This window comes from Labrus mixtus, chromosome 22, assembly GCF_963584025.1.
Source record: "Labrus mixtus chromosome 22, fLabMix1.1, whole genome shotgun sequence".
Classification (NCBI taxonomy): Eukaryota; Metazoa; Chordata; class Actinopteri; order Labriformes; family Labridae; genus Labrus; species Labrus mixtus.
The window spans coordinates 11,129,314-11,147,463 of NC_083633.1; the positions used below are offsets into that span (position 1 = coordinate 11,129,314).

The window sequence follows — 18,150 nt, forward strand, 5'->3', positions numbered from 1 at the left end:
ACTTTAAAAAAATTCTTCACAAAACAAGAAGGGGTAAAAGTACTAGAGAGGCCTCTTTTTAAAAAACAAAACAAATGTGTAAGATAGCCTTACACATTTGATATTTGCTTGACCCAGCCAGAATAAAATAAACCCAGAGACTGATGGAAGGGGCCTGTGTGTGATATCTCAATGTAATATTGTGCTGTATGTGCTGATGGATGGCATGAAAACAGTAGGATTTCACAAGTGTTCATATTGAGTGCAACACAAACAAAAGAAAGTAGACCGCACATGTATTAAACATGTCACTCTACGCACATTCATTCGGTATTCCGCCAGTATGTGCATCCAGGCATCTTGATGGCATACTAATTTCCCACACTGACATGGCCCTGGCTGTGATCTCTGTCTGAGCTCCAACATTATTGCCAGGGGCCAAAAACGAAGATAAGTAAATCAGAGCTTCCCAGCGTCCTGGAAACTCACCCCTGAGACAAGGTTAGGAGACATTAAAGAAGCTATAGGGTCGAATAATTATTACAAGGGGAAGAAGTGATGCTCCAAATACGGCAAATGAATAATGAAAAACCCCCAAAACAAAACAAAAGAGGCAGTCATGGCAGGAAGCATGTGGAGGTCAAGTAAGTAAAGCAAAGAGAAGAGAGGTACTGATAATGGTAGAGATAAAGATATTTCGTAATGGCTGTGGGCAGTATTTAAATGAGTCAGTGTGGGGGTCCAGTGCACAGATTGGCCGTGAATTATTACCACCGCGTGCTCACTGGAGCTGCTCGCCTGCTATAGGCCAATGTGCATTTAGAGAGATGGAGGCTAGCACAGAGGGGCAGAGAATTCAGGAAAACGCCTAGAAGTGTAGCATGTTAAATTCACAGATCTCACAGAAGGGAATTTATGACTTTCTAACCTTTTACCCTTTGACCTTTAGTCAGTTCAAGTCAAGTTTAGCAGAGCAGCATCATAGAGTTGAGACAGTGGACCAACGTTTATCAAGAGGAAAAGGAAATCTAAATTCTTGAGAGAATTCAATTCCCCAAAAACCATAGTGTAAGGTGCAATCATAGCTTTAAATCAGGAAATGGTAGTTTTGAGCCGCGATAGAACTGAAACAGTTTAAGTTATATACAAATTGTGTGATTATTCAAACATCTAAACACAGGATAATGCCACATTTTATGCCTGTTTGCACCGTTACTTTGCTTATTTTCTCTTCCGAACCATATGTGTGTGTGTGTGGTGTTTGTGTTTCTGTGTGAGTGAGTGAGTGAGTGAGTGTGAAGAAAAACAGCTTAGATCTGTAGCAGAGATGATCATCAAGGCCGTGGGCAGAAGCAGGGCATGCAATGGGCCTCTGAGTCCCAAAACCATCACCTCTACTGCTGCCCCCAGCAAGAAACACACACACACACACACACACACACACACACACACACACACACACACACACACACACACGCATACACACACACTCTTGCACACACACATACACTGGATCAAAAGCAGCCCACATATCGATGTGTTTGCTCGTAAATATCTGAAAGTTGTGACTTTATGTAGAATGCAGGTATTTCTTAACATTCAGGCTAGGCCACAAACTTTTTATGTATCTTTTCTGAATGTTATACTCTAGTTTTAAGTATTGCTGGTGTATCCTGCAAAAAACTCTTGGCTACTGTGTACTATGTAATCTTACAGGGATTTGTATTTCTTGCTGAGAAGGCTGCGAACCCTACAAAGGCAGACACTATTCGAATAACTGACTGGAGTTTTTGAGAATATCCCATCAGCTTCTAGAATTTCTCAAGATTAATTCCTTGTTTTAGAAACATTATAAAATGGCTTTCTTTTTTTTTGCATAGAGTGGCCATTTAAAATATTTACCTCAGCATTGTCTAGTGTCTGTCTACTTTTGTAATGACTCTAAATTTTGAATCAGTATCACAAGAGGCTTAATGTCCTCTTGGTGCAGTCAGCTTAAGTTCCTGTTTTGTTTGGTCTGCAGGCTTTTACCCTTCTTGTGTTTAAGCTGAATAATGGACGCTTTTATTGTTTTTAGGGAGTAAGCAGCAGGCTATGGAGGCTTTGTATTTTCCCACCTGGGTACTTTGTAGGCTGTTTGGCTATCAGCTTAAGGAAACCCCTTAAAGCACTCCTGGCAATGAGTCAGCAGGATTGTTGTTGTGTACATCAAAAAAAAATTTCTATCCTAAGTCGATGTCTGTGCATGTTCACTCTGTTTCTGCCTTTATCTACAGCCTGTTTAAATCTATACTGTTGGCTCTCTGTCTCACGTTCTCCAGGTTTCCCAATGTGGCTGTTTTCCTTCCTCCTTTTATTGATTCTGATTCCTGCACTAGCACAAGTTTAAGGCAATGTTACTTCCTGCTGCTAAGGCAGCTGGGTGTTTGTTTGTGTGCATGTGTTTTACTCTATATGTGTGTGGCCCCCCTCTGACCATGATTTGGCAAAGGAAAGGGAGAAGATATCACTCCTTTTTCTTTGAGACACTAATGTCTTTGAGCTACATTCTAAGTGTAAATGTTGAAAACAAATGGCTGCATAATCTGCTTTTTTAAACAATAAATACATTTGAGTATCATTGTATTTGTACTGTAGGTATGTACATACTCAAGAAATATTTCACAAACAATAGCAACATTTTGGCGTTAGAATTGGTATTTGACTACAATTATTGATATCTCACTGTTAACATGTTGTCTTTTGCGTTACATCTTTTGCAGAAAAATGACAACCGCCAACCCCCCAACCTGCTTCATGTATAATAAAACCTCAACACCCTCCTGAGAATTGCCAGAGAATTCATAATTTTCCAGCTTTCTCCTCCTCCAAGGTGCTTTTACCACAAATCCTGCCTGGTAATGTATTCAGCCAGAACAGAGATCAATGATACATAGATCACATTTTGATGTGTGCATTCGTACATGTATGTGAGCTGCTAACAGGCATGTATGCGTATCTTCAAATGCACCATGACTAGGCCTGAGGCAAAAAGGGCAAGGAATACAATGTTTTGATGTCAGATGTATCAACAGTATGTGCTGCCCTCATGCAGTCACATTATGGTGCTTAAAAATGAAGGTGAATCACCCTTTATGCTGCCTCAATACCCTTCCAGTTTGCTGACATTTTAGTAAATACAATCCTGCCTGGCATGTTGCAAGTCCTGCTAACAAACCGCAGCAGGCCTCAGGGCTAAAAATAGGAAGAATACATTGCTTTATTTCATATCTGTATGTAATAGTTTGACATTCAGGGAAAGCTTATTTTTTGTCAATAGATTAGAAGATGGACCCTATATACTGCTCCAGTGTCTGTACATTGAATGTAAAAGTGCTGCACGGCTTGTCAGCTGTGATAAAACTGAAAGTTTTCACACACCAGACTTGTTGAACCAACCTATCTTAATTACAACACAGCCTAAGTGAGCTGACACTGAGAGATAAGGTAATCATAGAATATCATACCCAGACTGTGGTATTTTTTAATTCAATAGAAAGTTTACCATGATTTTAATTTAAACCATTTAAAGATTTGAGAGGCCATGATGAATACATTTTAAATGGCAATTAATAATAACTTGAGTTAAAAAAAAACAATGGAAAAACAAAAATGTAAATACAAAATAAGAGGACCTACGAGTGAACCTTGTGGTACACCAAATATGTGTATTACTTCAAAACAATGCTGACTCTGCAACGTGTTTTAGCAGCTTACCTACATGCCTCCTTTGATGCCCCAACAGCATATAGCAGGTGGCCTCTATATTTTTTTGTATAAGTCCACCATTGATAGGTACTTTAACACCAGATTCATACTAAGGTGCATTGTACCATTTCCTGGCACTGCACTGCGCTGCACTCATTTTATTGATTTGTTCTTTATTTTAGAGTGTCTTATGTCATATTCAGTTAATAATAGAGTGTGCTGGGCTCTGAGTGAAAAATTGTTGCAATCATAGCGGGGTGCTGCTTTGAAATGGAGCAGACTGATGTAAGAAACCAAGCCAAGGGGCTTTTAAAGGTTATGTCATTATTTGTGACAGTTGGAGGAGAAAAGAATATCCTCCAGGACTCGGCTCTGTCTGTCAGGCCAGTGATGAGGGAGGGAGATAGAAAGACACAGAGGAGCAATGTGTTTGAGTAAAATGAGAAGATCTAATAAAGGCAGTGATCACAACAGTAAAGCGATCTGAAGTGTTGTTATTTTATCTCCTGGATTAAAGGTTGGACTGTCAATTTTTGTAAGTGCAGAATGGTTTCAATTTCCCTCTGGGGCACACACAAACAACCATCAAGCACAGACATAAATGGAAGCATTTCTCACATATCAACAGGCATGTTGGACACAATCTATTTACTTCGCCCTCTGAGGGGTATGCGAGGGTGAGAAAAGAGATTGGTCTGTCTGGATTAGAGATACTGTACCTGAGGTGATAAATCATAATCATGGGAACACAGCCACTGCTTCCCACTGTATATTTCTCCAGATGCCAGTCTGTCTTTCTGTCACACAAAAAAACTCTCAAAATTCAGGTCATGCAGCTGCTGCATCTAAAACATTAAAAATAAAAGGCCAAAATTCATGCTCTGGTTGCATATAGGACACCTATCAGTCAAGGTTTAAGGACAACAAATCAAACCACAAGGGCAGAAAAGCCTGACTCAGAAGCTCATGCGGGCCTGATATCCAGCTGCCCTGACATTTGCTACAGAAGGCTTTTTGATGTGGGAGGCAGAATGGAGCCATTTCTGTCTCTCTGATGCTGCAGATCCGTCCGGAGCTGTCTTTCTCACTCTCCGCCTCTCACCGCACTGCTCTCTTTGTTTATGTCAGATTCATAATTGTTCTCTCTTTTCTGATTTTTCTTACCACTATGCTGTGTTTATTTGGATGTTCCTGCGTGCTTGAAATAGCTTGTGTGTGTGTGTGTGTGTGTGTGTGTGTGTGTGTGTGTGTGTGTGTGTGTGTGTGTGTGTGTGTGTGTGTGTGTGCGTGTGCGTGTGTGTGTCCATGTGTTGGTAGTGGGCATCTCAGTATTTCACTCCTCTGTGCAGCGAGTGGAGAAGCAATTCAAAGACCCCCTCACCTCACTGTCAGAGGGTTATCAGAGGAAAGCCTGGTGTGTCTCCCACTGAGCCAGGAGGCACAGATATACCCATCAATACTTGCTTTCATGTGTGTACTAAAAGCACACATACAAACCTTTTTGCTGCAAGTAACCCCAATTTCTAACCATTTATCTGAATCATATGTGACCTCTTTCATGCACGTTTGTTAATCTAAGTGCTGCAGAAGGACACTCAAGCAACCCCACGGTGGTAATGACTGCTGATTTTTAAGTGACAATTATTTGCTATTGACAAGAGTTGATTGGAGAGTTGTTTGTTCGCTGGTAGCTCACAGCACTGTTAACAAAATCATCAAAAAAGAGTATCCACCTCATTTTGATTGTGCATCTTGATATGTTGATATAGTGCTGTATTTGCATTCTTAGTCTAATTGGCTTTTATTATTTCATATGAGTAGCATGTGCATATGAAATACAGCAGTAAAACACTGTAGTACATGTTATTTATCTATGTGTCATTTTCATCCACATCTTTTAAGTTGGTTGTTTATGACCTGTCCAGCACAAAGAGCTGTATATTCTATACGTATGCAACATGTGATACTGTATGCCTGATAGATAGAGCAGTAAATCTCGGCTGTGTTATGTCCTGCTGTGTTTTGTAATGCTCTTGCCTTATCTCTCCAGATCAGTCTTTCCTGCTTCTGGGTTTTGCTGACAGCTCAAACAACTCTCATCCATGCTCTTATACCGTAACACATCAGAATAAAATAAAACTGGTTGGTTAAGTATTTTTTTTCTTAAACATTTAAAGCATGGATGTGAATAAAAACAAAACAATTTTACAAGTGACCAACAATTTACTATGGAACTACAAAGAGCCCTGAAGGCTGTCAGACCTTTCCACTATGAGCACCACCATTATCATAATGACTAAGATTATCATATAATGTCGGAAATCCCTGATCTAGATCACCACCCAAATTTAATTAACTGAGCCACTGACCTTGGGTTATCTCCCCACAAAAATTTCAGTTGAATAAAAACCAAGGACATCAATGCAAGATAAGTAGGTTTATTACTTAAAAAAAGACAATGGTAATTTATTGAGCTGATGCTCTGTTTTAAAGTATAGGGGCTCTGTCTTTGTAGCACATGCAGACATGCACATAAAAGCACACTAACATGTTCTCATAGTGCTTTTCATACACTTACATTATGATTCAGTGTGATCACATTATGGTCTAATAATATCAGTAATGTATGCAGAGTGAAACTGAAATTCATATTTGCCTCATGTGCTTCATTTTCTCTGCAGCCATGTTTTACAAGAGATAACCTAACTGCTGACTTTCCAATAAATCTTAGCTGTGGAAATTACAATACGTAATTCCAGCCCTCCAGGTTGGTGGCACTGCATGTTGTCACAGGTGTCACAGGCTACAGTTAAATGTGTCAACATGTTTTTAGGTTATCAGTCCTTGTAAACATGCAGCACTGGTAATCACACCTCTCGTGGCGTTTGTATGCTCCGAGGGCCTAATGCACCAGAAAAGCAGAAATTATCAGCTTCACCCGCGAGTGAATCTTATACCACCTCTTTATGTGGATTACAGGATGTAGGTGGGGCAGTTATACACTCATCACGGCACAGACTGCTCCTCACACCAACACCCACAGACCAACAGGCTGCAGGAACAGCTAAACACCAACCAGAAAAGAGCAAGCAGCACTTAGCAGAGAGTTGTCCGAGCGACTGCCAGACTTCTGTGATTTTACAGAGATGAGTAAGCAGATGACTAAGCACCGAAACAAAAGATTTCATGTTAGTGCACTGCTAAACATGGACTCAGTACAGTACATGTTATTTAACCTGGTGATGATTCTTTCATTGCATAAAAGTCAAAACAAGTGAATCATATCAGGAATCTGTGTAAAAGTTTCAAATCCCTTACTTCGGTACCTACCATTTCAAGCAGCGATATTTACGCCCCTGTGACATTTCGCTGACCTGTTTTAAATCAGTCACTCTTTACAGGGATGCTAAACATGCACTTGCTAGCTTTAGTTTTATCGTGCTAAATAATAATCATACTCGAATATAGAGTAAGAATCGTTTTTTGGTTGCCGTGAAAAGGAATAATTTCTGAACAAACTGTCATTCATTCTATCTAATATTATCCCGTAAAGCTAAGTTAACTTTTTATTGTAGAGAAACACTATAAATATGAGATTCTGTTGTGAAAAGGTTCTGTGATGTAACCTCTAATCCCATCAAAAATATAACAGCCTTGTGTGGTGGAATTTCTGTAGTTATTTAGATGATAATGTACAGAAGTCATTAGGTTTATTCACTGTTCTCTAATGTCAGTCAGACCTGACAGAGTTCAGCTGTTATTAGAACACCAAGTACAGCTTAGAGAGTGTCAACTGTTCTTCCTGATATCTGCAAGGATGTTAGGTAGATGTATTGTCTGCTCCAGTGTTATAGACATCACAGTTTAGTCTAGGTGGGTCAATGTGACACGACCCTGATAATGATAATGTCTTTTAGGATATATGCGATGCCTTTCGAGAAGTTCGGCAGATGTGATTGAGCAAGACACGAGTACAGAAGTGTGATGTTGAGTCATGTCTCCTCGAGTATTCATCTGATGTATAAACTTTCATCAACGTAAGCCATCTGAGTCAACTGAGTCTTATTGTGTGGAGTCAAGTCTTAGTAATTTCTTCAACACCTTGGAAGCAACAGAGCAAGAGAGAGAGAGAGAGACAACCTTCTCTCTTCCAAAAGAAAGGGACGGACAAAAATCAGTAGATGTAACATCTATATTTTGAGCTGGATATTTTAAGTATCAAAGTAATATATTGAGCAACAAATATGACATGTTATGATGGATTTTTCTGTGTGTTTATGACCATGCTGTCAGTTGATGAGATCAAACATACATGCAGGGTCTTCGGGAAGGTGTGGGGAGGGAACACATTGCCCAGAACTGCTTTCAACTTCCTAACCGATACGACATTTATGACAGCCATCTGTCCAGCATCAGTGTGTGTCTGTGTGTATCTATACACTTGCAGGCACAATTATGTTTTTGCTGGGTGGGCGGTAGGGTCCAGGTGGTTTGTATTCTGTAATATTGCACCCTCCGTGTGCAACAGTCAGGGGGGATGTGGCAGCCCAGCAGAGCATATTAGTCGTAAAAACGCTCTCATGGATGTCCAGTCTGGGGCCTGCGGTTACTATGAACCAAAGGCTGTGTATGTGCTGTGACTGTGTCTGCAAAGATGCTGTCCTCTGTCTGTATTTTGATTTTTGATATTTTTGGTTGACACAACACATTTCTGGGTTGGATTGGATGCATTAGAAACCGATGAATATCACAGATCACAGTGAGGCACCGCGTGGAAAAAGCTCGTTCCATAACGGCGGTGACCTATTTTCCGTTGCATGGCAGGTGCCAAACAAACGACGGGTAGCTCATGCTAGCTTTCCATAGCTTGCAGTGTCGGTACAAGCAGTAAACCGACACTCTACTTCCTGCATTGGATGAATGCACTTCTGGCGGTGATGAGCCAAGGAGGAAAGGCCCACTTTCAATGTTTTGTTCACAAGATGTAACGAACAACGCTAATGACTCCACCTTTAAGGTAGCAGCAATCAAAAGGAAATAGTAGCTTAACATTAACCATGCTATAGAATGCAAAATACAGAATTAGCATACCTTAACCACAGACTGTAAAGATGGAAGACATGACTGCTCCCCAAAAGGGAAGCCAAATCCTTTGGAGCTCCACCTCCTGATTGGCTGCAGTACATTTCATAAGCAACGTGTCTGTGTCTGTTTCTGCCTGTCATAGGATGCTAAAACTGATAGAACCCATCACATAATGTTGAAAAACATCCAAGAATCTTGAACACTCAGGGATTGTAGCCAGCAGTGATATTAAGTAACTGTGCTTTTCAGCAAGCATGCTAAACACTTGGAAAGCATTTGGAGAGATAATCTAACATGAGCTCCTCTCCTCTTATTTAAAAGTGCTATACACAGTGGGACTTTACAAGAGAACTTCTTGTTAGCATTTACTCTACACTAAGGAGCTAAGATCATCAGAGACCAGACAACCACTCACAATTACAAAGTGCAGTGAAACAAGTGTTTAAATGAAAAAGCTTTGATTGTTTCCAGGGTGGCCAATGACCACATGATAAATGGTTGTGGGCAGCGGGAGAGCTTGTCTGTTCTGTGGCTTCCTGGAGGCAAAGCGGATGAAAAAGACCACTTCACAGGATAAAGCATGATGACTGAGCGGTTCCTTTTAACTCAACTTGTTGATATCTTGCAACATGATCACGGTTCTGATCCAATGGGCATCAAAGATCTTTGGGGATTTTCAAAAACTTGAAACAAGATGGATGAAGGAGACGCTTCCATTCGAATATAAAAAGCACCTGTGAACAGAAAGGTATATTGCTAGTGTGTAGTAGTTGATAGTAAAAATGTGTATCAAAGAAACTGCTGAACAAGATAAGACCGAACATACAAGGAAAACACCGTACGGTTCAGTTGTTTGATTCTCCCAGTGAACACTAGCAGGTGACAGGATCCATTCCTGTACTGCAAATCAGATGTCATCACTTCTGAGTGCAGTTTTGCATATCAAACCAACACAAAATCATCTTTGGTGCATTCCCTGTTGATGCAAAGGAGGTAGACAGAAGAGTTCTATTTTTACATCCAGCCAAAACAAGGTTTGAAGGGAAGGCCCAACAGAGGGGGCGGGGTGGATGGGGGGGTTAAACTGATATGCCCATCACGTCCACCGACTGTAGGATCTGAGGAGGCTGCTCGACAAGTCATGGTAATCAAATGGAAACTGTTATAAATAATGCTAAAAAGTCTGGCATTACATGGTTTTTAAAGATTTTCAGCAATGTGATTTAAAAGGTAAAGATGTAGGTTGGCTGATTCCGACTTAAAAATCGCATGTTGGATAAAATGACCCTGAAATTTGACCTGTGATTCATGATCCCCACACTAAGAAGCCTATTGACTTTAGGGATTCCCAGATGTTTCATCTAGAATTGTCATGACGGTAACTTTTGTGGCGTTTGGCAAAATTTCAAGACAAATTTTTAATCAATTGTTTTTCATTTTGTAAACACATGCATGTTCACCTTATGATGAGTTAATTTATAACTCTATCTTCTTGGCCTTTAATTATTGGTGAATTATACCTGCCAAATATCAGCAAGTCAGCATTGTTTTTGAAAGCATGTAAGCATACTGATGTGAGCATTCAGCTCAAAGTAGCTAGCAAGAGGTTTATTCCTGTATCCTGCTTGGCAGTTGCAAGTTGTTTTTCATTTCCTTGACTATTTTTTCCACATTTATCTCACTTTGCCACTCTGTTACAAAGCGTGTTTTGCTTGTTAATTCGACTGTACTGACTTCTAATTCCCACTTATGGCAAGTAACAGGCTTTTCATGAATATGTGCGATCTATGTCTGTCTAACAATATGTGTCTATGAGAGTATAAACACGCACGTGGGTGTGGATTCACATTTCAGTTTGTGAGAATATGAATGGCCTATTTATGGGTGGATTATATCCTAAGAAGGTATTACATATAATATAGAAAAAGTAAATGACTAATCCCTTTGGAAGCTACAGTAAACCTGCCAATACTGTAAATGTGCTGTCTAGGAAAAGCAAAGTAATTAAGGCCATGCTGAATGAAAACCTTCCTAAGAGAAATTGAGTTGTGCGATTCAGTCTTCATATGGTACAATACACAGAAAGGGTGTGTGTGTTTCTTGCAAGAAACAGCCCGGTTATATTTAGAGGCCTGTTATACAGAAGGTGAGGATATTGCCTGCTGCGTGTGAGCGGAGAGGAAGGCATATGTTTTTTCCCCCATCTAACCCACACTTCCTGGTGTGAATTAAATCAAAGCTGAGATGTGCAGAGAGGAGAAGATAGGCGATGGTGTCATGAGATAAGCCGGGGTCATTTCTGCCCCAGCTGGCAAGGTAAATCAGTCTTGTGTTTCTCACAGTAAAGTGATTGTAGTCATATTATTTAATGCCTGCAAATAATTCCTTTTATTTTTGGATATACTTTTCTATATTCCAAAAGCAATGGAGTCCTTGCTTCAGCTTAAACTAAGTACAGCCCTCTTTTTTTCTCTTCAATTTTGATTTATGTTTCACAGATGTTGTCTTTATTTGTAACCATGGCCAGAGATGAAAAGAGACTGATGGTGGAGCGACGGAAATGCTGAGCAATCTTCAGAGCCCATCTGGGCTGGTGAAAACTGTCTGTGGCTCCATCTTCCCTCCATCACCTTCAGTCGTACTCTCAACTATGACACCCTGCAGGTAACATATGGGACCCACTGATGAAACTTGGAGTAAACATGAAGAAATGTAGGGATGATAGAAGTGGAAAGGGGAGAGCTGCCGGAAAGATGAAAGGAGGGAGGGAATAAAATATGAGCAGCTAAACAGACTGCTGGGTGACTCGACCTGTCCTTGGTCCATCAAGATAATCCTTTCACCGTTTGGTCAGTGGAAAGATATGACACCTCTGATCCAATTTCTACCTATTTTTCCTCCTATCTTCAGCCTCTCAGCTACCACTTCATCATTCCGTGTCAGTTTAAAGCGAAAAAGCATACAACAGGTTCACATGACAGTCACTGTAAATGTGTCACTATATATGCTGATGATTCCTAGATTTATCTACTCCAACAGTTTAGTTGTAGATGGCAAAAAGCTCCATCTGTTGTTTGTTCGGCTCGTAAAAGACATCTCAACAGCTATTAAAGCGATTGTTATCGAATTCTATACAAACATTCATGGTACTCATAGGATGACCCGCCCTGACTTTTCATTTTGCACAATCAAAAATGAACTTTTGGTGGGCGATTTTTCAAGATAGACAGGAAATAAATGGTAATTGGACTTGAGCTTGTATAGCACTTTTCTAGTCTTCTGACTGCTCAAAGTGCTTTGACACCGCATGTCACACCTACCCATTCGCACACTGATGGCAGAGGTTGCTATTTAAAGTTACTTTCAGAAATAATTAATCCTGTTCATAGACATTCACAGACCGCCGACAAAGCAGCAGGAACAACTGGGGGTCTTGCCCTGGGACACATTGGTCATACTGGAGTTGTTTACTATGTTGAAAATATTGGAAAAACTTTAGTGTATTATTGTTTAACTGAAAAGGGCACGTAATCTCTTCTTTTAGAGGAACTGTTCATTCAGCAATATTTACAATATGAATCTCAATATGTCATTTAAATCTGATAAAAAATACAGCAGGAACATGCATATTGTTCCATTTTGAGTGAAACTTGTTGGCCCAGACGTCTGACAATGAAACTATTTCATTTTAGTCAGGTCGCACTGACAGTCAGCTGCTCTGTCTCTCTTATCTGTTCCATTCCAGTTTTCTTGTTTACATTGCCATGTTTTTTGGTTCCTATCATCCTCAAACCTGCAATGTGGTGGCAGCTGAAGTCTGCGCAGTGATCCACTGATGTAGAACATAGTCTAGTTTCCACTTTCTAAATGTGCGCACTAGCTCCAATCTCCTGTCCTCGCAGGGATGAATCCGTAGGGTTTCTGTCTTACTTTGCTCCCTGGCTTATGATTTATTCATATGTGGAGTAGAACATTCCGACAAACCCCTACACCCCCCACCCTGCACCCACAAATCCCCCACCTCTCCAATCAGAAATATTGAAGGGGGCTGTATGGGTCTGAAGCAGAGCAACATGAAAGCAGTATAAAATTAATCCAGCTATATCTGCCAGTCCCCATTTTAATTAAATGCAGTTTTTCCCTTTGCATTTAATCTACATACTGTATTGTTGTAGTACAGTGAGAGAAACAGGGAAGAGAAGAAAAGGGGATGACACACGACCCATGATGCCCTAAGCCCACTGTAACAATTTTAACCTACAAAGCCTGCATCAAGCCTCGAGTTGCTTGCTTTTTAATGGCATAGCCATTCATAATTCACCATGTAAACTACAAAGGTGGATGGGTAAGCGGACATGTGAACAAGTGATGAGAGAAAAGAGTGGCACATTTGACACTTCAAAGCATTGTAATGCACCATTTGAAGCATTGGAAATGAACATGCATTAGAAGGGGTTTTCACAAAAATTCTTTGTACTCGAACACAACACCAGCTACATCAAGATGGAGATTAATAATGAAAGAATGAAAGGGGAATGATGTATGGATGCTATGGATGTACCCTGTTTGATGGTGTAGGACAGCAGGCTCATAAAAAATGTGTGACATTGGGTCTGTATGTGCTCATCCACAGGATGGTGAAAACTTACTTTTGCATGCACATATACACACTGAGAGCTGTGTGTTGAACTCCTTCATTTTGGCTGTAGAACTCCCTCCAGTTTTGGGGTTCTTCATGTACTCTAGTGTATTTTTTATGCCCCAGTTGCTCCAGTGGTAGGGCTGTGTGTCCAAGAAATAAAGCCACAAGGCCATGTTCTACATTAATGAAATTAAATTAGTGATTTTAATGTTGAGTGGGATTTTTTTCTGTCTTTCTGTCTTCGCTTCATTTCTTTATCCCTCTCTGAAGCTGATTGCTCAAAGAAACTCGTATGCTTGTAAAAACATTAAAGATAATGGGAACTTCAAATCCAAATTCGATGTCACTAGATGTTACTACAAGTCCCAGAATGCACTGCTCTCGATTCTCGCTTCGCTGGCGATGCCGCTGCATTCAAGTACCCCTCGGCAATTCTTACATTGAATTTTTATTTATTTATTAATCTACCACTTGCAATTTCAAATGATTGTGGTATCAAACAAAGCTCAGTGGACATCTGGATGGATTCTTTATATCTGGTGGAACACATCAGGCCGTTACTGTGCAGTGCATTGGATGACATGCAGGCTAAGTTTTCTAAATCAATTTAAGGAAATACATTTTTTGCTTGGTGTTTTCAACAATTGCCATTTCCAGTTAAATAGCTTACAAGATTGTGCTAAGTTAAAAAAAAAATCTTATTTTATTTGGGAATGGTGAAGTAGACTACTGACGCCAAAGACTGATAGGGCCTATCAAGTGTAAAAACAGCTTATGATTTTTAAAAAAATGGGTTAGACTATTGAACTTATTACGTGGCGAAAGTGGTTGAATGAACAGCAAGTAACAAATTAAATGCATCTATATAAATGTAAGATAGCCTAGTGGTGAATCCTTCATGCCCTCCTCCCCCTGTTTTATTGTCACGTTATTGTAGTCTTTTTTGATAATCTATTTTTGCTGTGCCCTCCAATTGCGCTGACCTGGGATGGAATGGCCACATTTCCCGACAGCACTTGAAGGCAACACGTCTCTGTACCACTACGAGCAGCAAGCAGCAGCAGCAGCAGCAACAGCAGCAGCGGCGCTTTCACTCCCTGTAACCTAAACAATGACTCCTACTACAGACCGGAGGAAAGCACACCAATAGAATGCGTTACTCGGGACCGAAACCCTGCATTTCGCTGCTTTTCCGACCACTCACTTAAATGTGCCGACCGTAAAAATGTGGATACCTACTGAACATGAAAAATACGGCGTCGGTAAGTTTATTGCCTTTATGGTTTTGAAACTGCTGTCCTCTACGTTCACTGCAATCAGTTGTAGGGCATGTGTGAATGGGTAGATGTAGAGGTGAACTGTCTCTGGTGACGCTGATTTCCAACATTGCAAACTGCTTTACTAAGGTTTTTCTTCACTGATGTTACGGAGCCTCTGCTCTGTTCCAAACAGCCCAGGATGAGAGGTTGCTTTTCATCTGACTGCCACATTGCAAAGCATAGGGTTGTCGCTCTGACCCCCCATGGTTTGCTAAATGAACAGCCACAATTTATTTTATTTTCATCCTACTCCGGCTTTACAGCATTTTTCCTTGCACCGTATGTTGATAAACTCCTGATTTGTTGTTTTCCCTCTTGTTTTCTGTGTCTATTTGAATGAATGAGGGGGAGAAAAAAAAAAATCAGCTGCTTGGCACAGACAGTCGCTGTATGTCTGTTTATTTCGCTCAGCCCCTTGCCAATTCTTCGAGAGAAACACAAATCTGAGGAGAAACAAAGAAGAGCTCTTTTTTGTTTTTTTTTTGTTTTTAATTTATCTGGGATTAAGATTGCTGTGGACCTTGAGAGGTCCTGGAAATGTGTGTATCCTTCACTGCATTGTTCCAGGCTGCCGCGGGGCTCTGGATCAAACCCTGAAGTGAGACAAACAAACGACAACAACGCGACCAATGCCAAATGTGGAGGGGAGGAAAAAAATCCCACACAGACTTGGTCCTGTTGGTGTTGTTGGAATTTCTTCTTTGCTTGTCTTAACCCACAAAAAAAAAAAAAAAAGGGATCTCATTGAGATGCGGCTGCTGAGAGGCGGCTTAAATGTCTCATAATTGTATTCCCTTGAGATACTGCTCTGCTCTGTGTGTGATGCTCTGGTCCCTGTGAGCCTCGGTGAAAATGAGCCAATAATCGTCTTTGCAATCTTTGAAAAAAAATGCCATGAAAATGTGCACAGAAAACCCCCTCTTTAAAACTACAGCAACTCTGACACAATTACATATTACATTATTATTTCTCCTATGCTTTACTTTTAGCATGCGGCCTTGGTTGCATAATAATTCCGCCTCCGGGCTCTTGGAAATGTTGCTTACTGCCAAAAAAGCACTATGTGCCACCTTGCAACCATGACCTGAAATCAGTGACGCACAGTGAACCAGAAAGTAGCCTTTGGCCTCTCTCTGTCACACTCTGCAGTCCGGTCACTTGACTGCTTTGCTAAGTTTTCCCCTGGTGCACACTTGTTTCCCTTCTTTGTCCATGTAAGGGCCCGACATTGGTCACTGTGAGGATATATTCTATTATAACTTAATCCTGTGGAGGGCAGAGTCATCCAGAGCCAGTATTTTGACAGGGCTGAATAGATTTATTCCATTTACCCTCTTAAACCCGCTCCCTCAAAGTTCACAAGTCTGGATCAAAGGGAGACATTTATTTTAAAGGCTCAACTCTTACCATTGTCCCCAGACTGCTAAAGGGGGCCCTGTTAATGGGATTAACACTCTTTATCCCATTTTTCCCCCTCTCAATAACAGCAATAAGGCTCCTTTTAATTGACCGTGATTTGTGTTTCAACACATGCCTTGGCAGCTGTGCACTTCATTGTGGCTTGCTCCTTTTTGAGGAAGGAACTTGGATGTTTTCCTGTTATGAAATTGAGGTTGCATGACACACACGAGCGCGCACACATGCAAGCAAAGATATGGTGCGAAGATGTCTGGCTGCACTTTAGTCACGATAACAGAAACTTCAATTTGTCTTTTCCTGGAGATTACGTGTCTTGTTTTGTCAGTCTGATGGTCAACGAGGTTGATTTGCGTTTTGTCTTTGGTTATGATTGTTCTGTAAATTCTATTATCAGTGCCTGAGAATTTCATTCTTTCAGCTTCAATGGATTAATAGAGACTTAAGAGAGAATATTGAGAGCTCAAAGACTTTGAAAGAGATTGTGTATATGCGTTTGTATGTCTCTTTTTTTGACCAAATTTTACAGTAAAGTGTTTGACACTGTTCTTAACCTCCAGACTAAAAAATAAATAAATATAAAATCTGTTTAAATCTAGGGAACATGGAGTATATTTTCAGACAAGTCTGCTTCCTCGCTTGTAAACACTGAAAAATGACGGCTGGCCGATCAAACAGATGAACGAGTGTGAATGTGAAATTGGTGACATTTTATGTGACAATTAGAAGTCAGACTACTTTACAGTCCGCTCTCCACATTAGAGAGATGACTTACATCGGATTCTTTGAGACATACTGACATTACATTGTCAACAGATTCTTTCACGGACCATCGCCTGCTCAGATGCTACAATACAGACAGTGTTCAGAGTATTTTAAATCTTGGAGTCCGTTATTGCTCTTCTGAGCAAGCTCCTTGATGACCCCATTTCTCCATCACCTCAAAAAAATGTCGTCTGTATTATTAGTTATGTTGAAAGTGTCACTGTCTGCAACGCTTGATGATGGATAAGTCAGTCAGGCTCTATACCAAAATTGCTCGCTTAAATTGCTGGAGAAAATGATACCCAAATATTTATACTTGTTTCCAAATAACCATAGACCAGTAATGACCATTTATCCCCAGTTGGAAACTCATCGTGAATAATTAATGGCAGCAGGAACAGCTGTTGCCTTTCTGCAGGTCTCCTCCACACCTTAAAGCAAAGCTTCACCTGAAATGGTGCTGGGCTAAATTACACCTGAGCAGAGTCAAAATCATCGATGCACATCTGTTTGAACTTTACTGTTCACCCCTGTCGGGTATTTCATGAATATCCATGCGGTAGATTCGCTGCGATATCAAAATATTGATACAAGGAAGTCCCTGCCTCAGCCATTTTAAATGTGATCTCCTCCAGGTGCTTTCAGCGAACATTTTATCCCCTTTTGACAGGGAGGCTGGCTTACTAAAAGGCCTTGGAAATCCTTGGATCCTTACAGGAACATTTGATCTCGGGCCAAATCGAGACCAGATCAGAGCGTCTTGCTGGTTAATTGGAAGGTTGAGGCGTTTGATGTCTATTCGCCTTACTAGCGAAGCGGGGCACTCGGAGGAGGGAGGGGGGGGCCACTGCCAGTGATGAAATATGAATGGACTCTCAGTGAGTTGATGCTAAGGCACCCATTAGCCCACCAGTGGGGTGATTACTGGTTTTTAACCCGAAGCGGGAAAGGTTGGAAGATTGATGAGATGATCTTAATATCTGACTCCTAAATGGACCTGGGATATGGAGACATCAGATTGAACCGAAGGGAGAATTTCAAAGCCAGTAAAAATGATGAGATCTCATAACGGAGCACAAGAGGAGACATGAAGGTACATACATAGTTGAGTTGGTTCTTGAATTCTCAATAAGTGTATGATTTATAATGAGTCCCAAACACACTATTCAGTGTCTACAAATAGAATTGTTACTATAC

General features: G+C 40.6%; 1 protein-coding gene across 9 annotated transcripts in view; it reads left to right on the forward strand.

Moving 5' to 3' along the window:
• The first annotated feature begins 14,494 nt into the window (after positions 1 to 14,494).
• The window catches only part of dock4b (dedicator of cytokinesis 4b), a 114,860-nt gene continuing 111,204 nt past the window's right edge, over positions 14,495 to 18,150 (forward strand). For 6 of the 9 annotated variants that reach the window (XM_061029445.1, XM_061029446.1, XM_061029448.1 and 3 more), the window contains exon 1: positions 14,496 to 14,715. In XM_061029445.1, coding sequence (XP_060885428.1) covers positions 14,679 to 14,715 — 37 coding nt within the window. In that variant the 5' untranslated portion in view covers positions 14,496 to 14,678. Of the gene's footprint in view, positions 14,716 to 18,150 lie in introns of all 9 variants that reach the window. The other 3 variants (XM_061029452.1, XM_061029453.1, XM_061029447.1) reach the window with 1 other exon arrangement.